Source organism: Xiphophorus couchianus, chromosome 24 (genome assembly GCF_001444195.1).
Source record: "Xiphophorus couchianus chromosome 24, X_couchianus-1.0, whole genome shotgun sequence".
NCBI classification, from domain to species: domain Eukaryota; kingdom Metazoa; phylum Chordata; class Actinopteri; order Cyprinodontiformes; family Poeciliidae; genus Xiphophorus; species Xiphophorus couchianus.
This window is the reverse complement of record NC_040251.1, coordinates 4159672-4170752: the sequence shown is the minus strand read 5'-3', so window position 1 is coordinate 4170752 and position 11081 is coordinate 4159672. Positions and strand designations below refer to the sequence as shown.

At 43.6% G+C, this 11081-nt stretch overlaps 1 protein-coding gene across 1 annotated transcript in view; it reads left to right on the top strand.

Moving 5' to 3' along the window:
* The first annotated feature begins 2340 nt into the window (after positions 1-2340).
* The window catches only part of LOC114141073 (Krueppel-like factor 7), a 44879-nt gene continuing 36138 nt past the window's right edge, over positions 2341-11081 (top strand). Inside the window, exon 1 of the mRNA XM_028011477.1 lies at positions 2341-2777. Coding sequence (XP_027867278.1) covers positions 2676-2777 — 102 coding nt within the window. The 5' untranslated portion in view covers positions 2341-2675. The remainder of the gene's footprint in view (positions 2778-11081) is intronic.

Below are 11081 nucleotides of genomic sequence, written 5' to 3'. Positions count from 1 at the left end.
CGGCCTTGTTGATGCCCTCCATATGTGATGACAAGAACAAGTCTCTGAAAAATAACATTTTCTTAATATTTGTATAATTAGCAACCTTGTTGTTCAGGTAAGTGTTATAGTCTTTTGTATACGTTATTCATTTCTTTGTTTCACTATCATTTGCTCAATAAAGTTTCTTAGGGGGGGGGGGAAACGACATGGAACTGCTTAGTAAACAGTCTTCACTCCCTTCAAAATAAGAGCCTAATTCCAAGTACCAATCATAACAGTCTGTAGCCAAATCTTTAACGCAGACGTAGAACTTTATTCGAATGAAAATGAGAAAACAGACCAGTAAATTTGTGCTTTGGAATTTTATCTGGTCAAATTTAAGCGCGCTAAACATTTTTTCAAAGTTTACAAAAGTACTTGCATGAAAGTGAACAAGTACAAGTGAACGCTCTTGTCTAACTGGTATAGCTGAGAAAAAAAAAGACACTTTCTGTCATCTTCTCCTGTCTCCCCAGTAATGTAAGGCAGCACATGAACAATGCATAAACACAACAGAATTTATCTGTTAAATATTTTAGACTCCAGTCGACCGTGTAGCGGTCGTCTGTACGGGCTGTTGTGTCACACCTTTCGTACAGAGTTCCTGTAAGAAAAAAGTAATCTTGGCAGCAAAATGCCGAGCAGGACTCCGGGAAGGGAAGATGGATGTGATCAGGTGGAGATGAATGCAGAACGAGATCGCAAATAAAAGCTGCATGTGTAAGGACGCGAAGAGCAGGAGGGAGGGAGAGAGAGAGAGACAGAGTGAGTTGTGTCAAACGGATAAATGTCAGAGAGAGCTTCATCGTCTGGTGCAGCTCTCCCCTCCCCAAAATAGCCAGGCGTAAATCTGGTGCAGCCGGGGCCCTCAGTCAGTCGGCCTCACCGGGCTGTAATGAGATCACAGTCTCCACCGATGCAGCCTTGCATGTGTAACACAGAATGGTGTGGAAGAGGGGGGCTGCGATCCTCCGTGGCTTACACGGCAGGAGAGCATCAGGAGCAAAACGCCGAGCATCGAGGAAGATTTGGCCACTTCAGTGTCATTCCTCTCAGCCAGCGTGTCATCTCCGGGAAAAGACTCGTCTTTACAGACTGTGTCTGAACAAAACGGGCTGCTGAAGGTCAGATATGAAGGTAAGAAAGAAAAGAAGCGCTCTGGCATTCGTTCATTCTTTGCCAGGATAACATGTGGAATGGGAAAAGGTTTTATAAGGTGAGAAATGTGGCTCTACAGCTAGGGCGCCTTCTGTCAGGGGGCGACACAAGCATGAGAAGGAAAAAGGGAAAAAAACAACATTTTTTTTCGTGTCCTCGTGGGACTTTATGGCCAAACTCAAACAATATACTTGGGAAATGACAGGTAAATTTCAAATCTTTTTTTAAAAATTAACTGAAAAGTGTGGCGGGCATTTGTATTAAACCTTTTTATTCAACAGCTGACTGTATGTTTAAGGTTACTGTCCAGCTGGAATCTGGGTCTTTTCTAGCTCTCCTTACTTTAAAAAAATAAATAAATAAAAAAAATCTATTTAGTTATTTTCCTCTCAACTCTGTTCAGTTTGTCTAAAAGCACTCCCGCAGCATGATGCTGCCTCCACCGTGGGTCACGGTGGGGGCGGTGCGTTCTGACCTGCGATGTTTGTTTCACGTCTCATCTGACCAAAACACATTTTGACAAGTTTCCTGGTCAGCATGATGCTTGTCTCTCAGCCCCAGTTCAGCCTTTATTCAATATTTGTTACACTCGTATGGATTCTTTTACCAATTAGGTAAGTGAGTTTTAGTTAGGCGTATCAACTTGAAGAAAACAAATATATATATATTCACTTTCACTGTAAAAATAGATATGCTACTTTGAGTTGGTTCGTCTAATAAAATTGTCTATTATGAGATATAAAACAAAATTGTCACTGTCACTTTAACTCAGTGCCAAGTCAGAATCTACAAATCAAACACCAAAACTATTCTGTTTTGACAGAGGGCTCCTTGCATGTGCCGGAGCCGTCCCTGATAGATGGCGCCCTGTGTGGTGAGCCGGATCCCCCACACAGTAAGCTGCCTGTGTTTGCATTAATGCTTTAAGTGAACCTCTGACTCCACCTTCCAAGTCTAAATACTTTCCACAACCAGCTCACCTATGGAGCCCATATGCAGCTGGTCGAGGTGCCTCCGCAGCCAATCACCTCCTGAGAATCCATCAACTCCCGCCTCTAATCACCACCAGCACCTCCCACTTAGCAAAAAGGCAAAGCAAGGGGAGTTTGATTGACACCCCCTCCACCCCACCCCGCAAACGCCCCTTCACTTAGCGGAGCCCCGCCCTCTCCGCTGGCTCCCTATCACAGGCTGTTTTGGCAACACACATACGCGTGGAGCGTCCGTCCACCTCCAGTCTCCTTTTACGCACCGATTATGCGCGCAGGTACAGGGACTCGAACTGCTCCGCGTCCGGCCGCTGCACTGCGCTTTTAACCCCGCAACACACGGACCAACATGACACAAGTGGATGTAGAAGTCTGACAGGCGCGTTTCTTTGTGGATCATTCTGCCGCTTCCTCCCCGGTTTTTTTTTTTTTGTTTTTTTTTCTTCTTCTCTCCCGTCCTCCTCTCCCTCCCTCCTTATCTCTCTCGCTCTCTGCCGGAGCGTCAGCATGGATGTCTTGGCGAACCACGGCATCTTTCAGGAACTTCAGCTCGTCCACGACACGGGCTACTTCTCGGCCATGCCGTCGCTGGAGGAGAACTGGCAGCAGGTACGTGGCCGAACCTCCGCGCATCCCTCAGAGCCATGCGCTCGGGATGCAGGCGATAACTTTCTTCCTCCTTTCTCTCCCCCCCTCCCTAAAATGCTTATTTATGCACTAATAAAGCTGTCACGCGCTTTACTGGAAGATGAAGATCCAGATCTCATAATCCAGACTGAATTGGTCGTGAATAATATATGCATCCTTTAGATTAGCCAGTTGTAACCCCCCTCCTCCTCTCATGGATAGAAGTCCCCTCTCTTATCCATAATAGATACCCTTACATGTCTGGCTTTTTTTCCCCTGCCATTTTTAATTGGAAGAGGAATGGAGAAATCATCCGCTCTCTTATTCCCACCTTTATCCCTCTTGCTGCGCGGAAGTTCCGCTCGGAGAAGTGGGAAGCACATGGAGCCGGCTGAGAAAACACAAAATCTGCAGTTTTTCTTTTCATTTTTTCAGCGCAGCGCAGACATTCTGCGCATGTTTTGCGAGTCTTTAGATGGGACGTTTGGATGAATTTTGGATAGATTACAGGAATAAATGAATGGATTCGTCATTCTACTTTCAGGTGTTTGTTTTTATTGCAATTTAGTATTGCATACAGGCGCCACCTGCATGCAGAGTCAGTCAGAGGAATAAGCAAATCTAGCAGCTGCTTTGGTCCTCCCCACCTGCAGGGGGAGCACTGGCGTTTTTAGAAGTCAGGTTTATAAATGTGTATTTTGTAGCTTTGTTATAAGTATAACTGGAGCACCCAAGTGTAATGCTATGCTTAGCTAGGTCTTCCACACCAGCAGGGGGTGGCAGAGCATAAAAAACTCTCAATTCGATTCAGGTTTTGTTAAAGACACGGAACCCTGGTTCATAGCAGAGATAAAATTAGAAATGAAATGAAAAATAATGATAAGTGACTACTAATAAGGAAAATGTAAGAAAATTTAACTTAACAACTGTATATGATATGTGTTTGTGCTACTAGCAAATAAGTTAGCTAGCATTAAACGCTACGCTCTAGAGGTTTTGAATTCATGCCCGTCAATTTTTTTTAACATCTGAATGCAAAATATTAATCTATAACTCACATGCAGCCAATTGATACAATCTTTTCAGACTTGTACCACTAAATGATGAGTATGTTAAACGTACTTTTCCCCAAAATGTTGGAGGTTGTTAAAGAGATGTGAGAGTATTTGGAGACGAATTTAAGATTCATTTTGCATACATTTTTAGAAAACTAAGCAGCTAGTCAAGTCCTCCCCACCAGCAGGGGGACTAGAGCACTATAATTGTCAGAAAATGTTTTGTAGCGCCAACACCAGTGAATAATGAAAAATAAATAAATGAAAAAAACATTAAATACAGATTTTTCAAGGTGCATTCTTGATATAGAAATGACTTCAAGGCAAAATGCAATCCACTGATTTTTTAAAAAGTGTTTTAATCAATTTTTTTAAACTTGTAGCTATATTTGGCGTATATTGTAGAAAACGTGTGACTTCCCACTATTCAGCGAAGGGCCGGCTCTGCCTGCTTTGCTGCTGCTCTCCACAGAGCACATGACTGACCGGGGAAAATAATGCAAAACACAGAGAGAGAGAGAGAAGGAAGGAAAATCAATACATGGAAATATGATGCCGTTATTGTTCTTGTAATAGTAGCTTCAGGTTTTATTTTTTTATTTTTTTCCTCTCTGCTCCATGCTGGTGGAGGCAGGATGGAGGAGGGGAGAAACCGGTGCGTGACCGCAGATCTCCTCTCCGCGGCCGAGCAGTCTAATTGGCATCCTACTGTTCGCCACCGACGCATCTTTTCATAACGAGTCTCAAACTCCCTGCCTTCACTGTCGGTGTTGTTCTTAAAAAAAAAAAAAAATAGGAAAAATCGCAAGGTGTACCATATGCAGCACTGCTTCTCACCACACACACAGCCTGCATCTCGAAATCAATACCTGATGCAAATGGAAGAGGGAGACAGCTGCGTGTGTAGGCTGGGAAAGCTCTTATCTGTGAGCAGCGAAAATGTCAGTTTTTGCTTTGACGGGAATTGTTTTTCAGCACACTCACTCCGATGTAATGCCTGTTTTGGAGAAGAAAAAAAGGGAAGCACTTTCTGTTTTAAAAAAACAAAACACTTTGAGTTAAAGGTTTTGATTTGCTTCCATTCGGCAGCTGGCGTCTATTTCCTGCTCTCAGTTACGAGACATCATCACAACAATGTGTAAGGCAAGCACCTAATTTAAAATTAAGAACATTTGGCTTTATTTTACATCTCCATCCCATTACATGGCCTTTGATAACATTAAACAAATTCAATCTTTTTTCTTTTCTTTTCTTTTTTTTACACCAATCTGTCCGAATGTGACCTTTGGCATGTATCGTGCAACAATGAGAAAATAATAACCAATACAGTAAATTGTTCTTTCATCATCATCGTCATCATCATTTCAGGTGCTTTATGTTTTTCTTAACCAGTGTAATCAGGAAGCTTACTAGGCTAAGTTCACCTATCCACCCCACTCATCACAAAATAAACTAGTACCTTATAGCGGTGGAGTGGTTTGAGTTTCTCAATGATCCTACAATTCAAGTATCCTTGGCCAGATGGTAGATTAGTTCTGGGTGAGAGGCTGCCGATGAATTATTATTCAGTAGAAACACATGGGACAGGTAAGACTGTCCAAAAACATGCAAGTCAGATTCACTGACACTCAAAATTGGCTTAAGGTTGGTATGGTTTATGTCTGGGTTGCCCTATGGAGCCTCTTGCTCAATGGCTGCTGGACACTGGCTCCAGGTGACCGCCCAGGCTGAAACAGGTATGAGAAGTAGATGAGCGTACCGTCCTCCTGTAGATACTCTCTCATTAGCACCATAGTGGTGGCAAAAGACAGAATAAGTGGCCTTGGTAATCGTTGGTTACTAAAACTATCTTTGGATACCTGGAGGCTAAAGCTAAACAACAGACAAGTCAGTAAGAGATTGTCAAGAAGTTGAGGCAAAACTACAATCCTGTGTTATTCCAAAGTCTGCAATTTGATGTATTTAACAAGGGAGAAAATGTATGAAAAAGAAAATGGAGTAAAAGAAAAATATTTTTACTTCAAGATTGCAGTTTCTCCTTGCATCCACACATTCTGTAGTGATAGTCCAGCCTGTTCGCACAGCGCAGACGTGCATGTTGGGTTAGTTAACCGATTGCAATTAATCTGAAGTGTGTGTGCATGGTTGTCTTCCTGTGTCTAGGTTGCTCTGTGATGGACTGGTGACCTCTTCAGGATGTACCATTCCTCTCACCCAATTACTGCTGCAGCCCCTCAATTTACCACACACCAATCCCCAACCCGACTCATGACCCTGCATGGTTGAAGTCGGTATCAGAATGAAAATAGGCAAGAATAGGTCTGAGTTCACACGAAATCTGAAAGTTATGCAGTCTTACATTGAAGCTGAACTAGATCCACAACTGTAACTCCTCTGTACAATACATTGGACTATGTCATGTACCCTGTTAAAGCTGTTTAGTTGGTTAAACCTGATCAAATTTGGCTAAACTACATATTGGTGATCGAATCCTTTACACCACCGCTCCGTTTTCTGCAAATGGAGTCCTGAAGGACGTCTCTTTTTGTCAGGTTTCACTGTATGTCCCAAGTGTGAAGCCACCTGCTGTGACCAAAACAGCACTGTTTAACACCCCAAGATTAAAACAAGTCGCTTAACAGCACTGGGGCAAAAAAAAAAAAAAACAGTTTCCAGTTAGAAGCATTTTCTAAAAGGGTTTGAAACCTCAATGTCCTGCTGTGAATCACTGAAGTAAATATCTCAGAAGTTGTTTTTTTTTGGCAAACAACCGCTCCTTTGGAGAAAATGATCACACTGCTTCCTTGTGAGCACGAGGATTATGACTGGCCCCACATTATGAAATCCCCTCTCCCCATGCAGGGCAGAGATGTTCTTGGCAAAGCACTCATTGTGCTCATTGTAGCCGGATGAGGATGGCACAACACAAGCCCTGCTGAATGCAGGAATTATGAGTCGTGGCTCGCCTTAAAAGCTTTGTCTCCTGCAGTGGACCCATGGCTTTAGCCGTCCCTTCTGTATTCCGGGCACAATTTAGAATTTGATGCTTTTACAGCTTCTGATGGCGAGATACGAGGCCGTTGTAGTCGGCCCCTAAATGGGTCCCTGAGACGCGATGGCAGGAGTGATGACTGTGTCCCCTGTTGGTGTCTGCCAGGCATGATTCAGCCGGTTATAGGGGGATGGGGAGCAGAGGAGGGAATAAAGTGTTTTGGAGGTCTGCAGATGGTACATTTGAGGCTGCTATTTGTTCCACTATTGAAGCTAATGGCACCAAACTGAACTGTGCTCAGTTCGCGTCCAAATCCCTGTGCAGTTGGTTGTTCAGATTTGGTTTGGAACAAACAGCAGGGCTGAGCGGGATTTGGAACGAGCGGAGCCGGTCAGAAAACTTCCTCATTATGCGAGGGACCCAGTTTCCCTGACAGCCAAGAGCGAGCGTGTGTTGCTTTGCATCTTCGGACCAAAAGAAATGGCTCGTTATCTTGGCTGCAATATCCAGTAGACAGACATTTGCTCAGATAAAATCTGATTTTGCTTCACGGTCAAAAAAAAATGAACTGAAATGTATCCTCAGACACACATTTAAGAAGGAGAATTATAGATTTGCACAACTTAAGCCTTTTCTTAACAGCTGCAGGTTTCACGATAATCAGTTCAAATCATTCAAATGATAGAGTACAAGTTGTGAAAATACTTATGTGCTTAGGGAGAGTCTGCAAAGGAGAGCCAAGGAATTTCAGAGGAAAATAAAGTGGCGTAGAACAATTTATGAACCGCTAAGACTCAAGCCTGCGAGGAGCTGGAAACATCAGGGTTAATGTCCAGAGTGAAGTGAGTTTGAAATGACACCAGACAAATGTTTTCTAGAGAACGATGTTGAACTATTTCACCACAATTACAAGAAACATGTCTGGAGAAATGTGGAGAATTCTTGCCTTACTGTTAAGAGTGGTGGAGGCGGCGTCATGCTGACTATCTTATTGTAAGTGTTACAGGTGTACTGCACCAGTTCAGCTTCACCTCAAATCAGCTACTTGGACACAATTGTTTGTTCACACTTTTTAAAAAAAATCTTAGAATACTGGATACCAAAATTTATCTGTTGTGCATTTGGGTATTTGAGTTTGTGTGAATGAGAGAAAATCTACAGTAAATTCAAATATCTTGGTTTTTAAAAATTCATTGCAATGTTAAAATTGATAATAGCCTGCAAGGAATAACATTCTTGCCCATATGTAATAAATTTCTAGTTGACATCGTCGACTTTTCAGCTGTGCCCAGTCCCAGCACTTGACCCTGATGGAGGGGATGTAACCGAACACCAACCTTAGTGGTGTATCATTGACCTCTGGACACACTCCATACACTCCAACCCATATATCATCCTTCAGGGCTCCAGCACACACAGTCCTAGGACATGCATGTAAACAGAGTTCCCGATGCTTACCCAAGCAAAAATATCTGGATGAGGCTGCTGGGTGCATTATGGGCCTGGCAACCTATGTGACTGTGGCATTTCTAAATGCGGACAGATCAGCGGGGCAACCGCCATATGCAAACAGTGTTCACAGACGCATCCACTCACATCCAGTCCATGTTGGCGACTCAATAACATGCACATCTCCCAAGTGGGAGCTCAGTCTGCAGGATGGGGGGTTGAGGGGGTGTTGGTGGAAATTGCAGAGCACGCACATTCTCCCAACCGCAGGGTTTTGCATTTCACAGTCCGGTGGGCTGCTTGAACCCCCCCGCCCTTCCCCACCTTTCCACCCTGCACTACCCTTAGGGGTGACGGGCACACGCAGACAGACATTCAGAGAACAAGTGTGTAGGGAGGAATGGAGCTTCATGATGAGCAGGAAGAAGAAGCAAGGGATGCAGATAGATGGAGTCATTTAGCATTTTGACGGAGGCCTCGGAGGGAAATGTTTCCCCACGTTGGGCTATTAAAGCTGTGGTCAGCAGCAGTGGAGTGCATCAGCATTAAGGACCCTCTCTGGTAGCCTCCGGAGAGATCATGAGGATTAAGGGACAATAGTGGAACTGTGAAGCTCCATCTGCATCCACATGCAGCTTTGTGCATGTATGATTGTGTATGTCTCAATATGTCATGTAATCCTCAATAGGCCACAGCTGCTTTCTCACACAGCAGTGAGTCTTACTCCATCTCTTCTTTCTCCTTTCCTTCCATCTCTGAGCATTTCCTTCTTATAGAATTAGCAGAGTATGGATTTTTGATCTCAGCAGAGCTGTTGTGTTAGTTTGGGTTGTTTTACCCACATTATATAGTTGAAACACCTTGGCTGCTAGGCAACCGTGCTCTCAGGTGTTCTGGTTGGCAAAGCCAGGACCAGTTGAAAAACGTGTTTTTCAGGCAACCTTACACTGACTGCTGCTTGATGGCATCCTACAGACTTCGGTTAGTCTGGAAAGGACGTTTCCTGAATGCGTTCCCGTTTTCTGACATAATGCAAAACGTCTTCGTTGGACGATCTACGGCACGATGATCGGATGTGGAGAGCAGAGCTGGACTCCTGCCTCCAAGCCGATGGCAGTCAGATGATTTTTAGAAATGCGTAGAACGTATCTGACACGGCCTTGGCTGTGACGCGGTGAGCCATGAAAGGAAGTCTTTCATGTGCGCTGCTGCTCAGCGCACCATCTCTGCTGGACTCTTTTCAGCATTCTCAGCCACAACATTCTTCCTTAGTGCATTGATCCCGAGAATGTGAATGTATTGGTCATTGTTGTACAGATACAGTTTTGATCACAAGTTTTAATGATTCCATACATACACCCCTCCTCACTAATATTCCATGGTTGTATGTATCTGTATTTATCCCAGATTCAGTGGGGATGTGGGTTGGGATTATTGTCTTGTTGAAACACCCAGGTCTGTTTTATACCTTCCAATATTTGAAGAAATTTGAGGCAGTCTCCCTTTATTACTCCACACACTTAGATGCCATGTGTCAGTGTTCTTTGCTGCAAATCAAACCCTAAACATGATGCTCCCACTGTCATGCTTTAGAGATTTAAAGGTACTTTTAATGGTATTCTTAGACCTTTGGAACATACAACCTTACTAGAGTTAAGCATTGCATAATAAGTTTTGATGGATGTTTGTGATCATTAGCTTGTTATGCATTTGAGGTGAACATGAAGTGGTGTAATGAATCCCAGCTCCAGCCACAAGAGCCGGGATTCATCAGGTTCTCCAGAGTTGTGGTAATGAACCATCCATTTCATTCAGGTGTGTGGAACATGATATGCATTGAAAACATTTAAGACATTAGCTCTTAAGGTTCCAGCATGGTTGGACCTAAGTCAAACTGTCGACACATGGTTGCAGGAAGTTCGTTTTCAAATGCACCCTTCGAGGTCTATGAGACCCACTGAGCCGAGCGCCTGTGGTACCCCTTCTGCTGATGTGTACGCTATGGTGTTTTGTCATTTGTGGTACAGTAAACCTGAAGCTGCTATTACAGTGGTACAGTAAAGACAATGATCCTGACAGAGAGGAACGACTTCACAAGTTCGCCGGAGGAGGAAATAATGATTGACGAGCTGCAAAATTTCATTTTATTTTTCATATTGTAAGCCAAAGAAAGAACAAAAAATGGATGTTCTCCCGATATGACAGCCCAGAAAGAAGGAATTTAATGTTTTGGTCCAACAGTATGTACTTTAGACAATTGCACCTTAAATCTATTCATCCTGCTATCCAGCAGAAAAATCCAACAGTTTACCTCATTAACAAACACAACCACAAATTTCTGACCAACCACACAATAGTTATAGCTGAGAATAAGACGACAAGATTTTCATTACGCTTTCTCCAGAGTTAGCTTGTCCATCTGGGGAGCTACAAATTTTGATTTGTAGCTGATGTGCGTTTTTAAACTTCTTGCAGCATCTTTTCCCTCTAAGTCTTCTGAGAATGTCGTTGTTATTTTCAATTTACCGAAGGTATTCCTGTCCTATTCACGGCCCATCCAGTTTGTGTATGTTGTGTAATGAGGGATCGACCCCCTGACCCAGTAACATCTATTGTGCCATACGAGTGCTTAGCGAACTCTGCCACCTCTGTCTCATCACTCAGGCAGCATAGAGGCGATTGCCCATGATGGGTGCCGGCTACTGCTTTATGGGCACTGATGAAAAGGTGGGGAAGCTCTGATGGAAAAAAAGGACAGGCAGGGAAGTGTTCATTTGTCTGACGATCCGC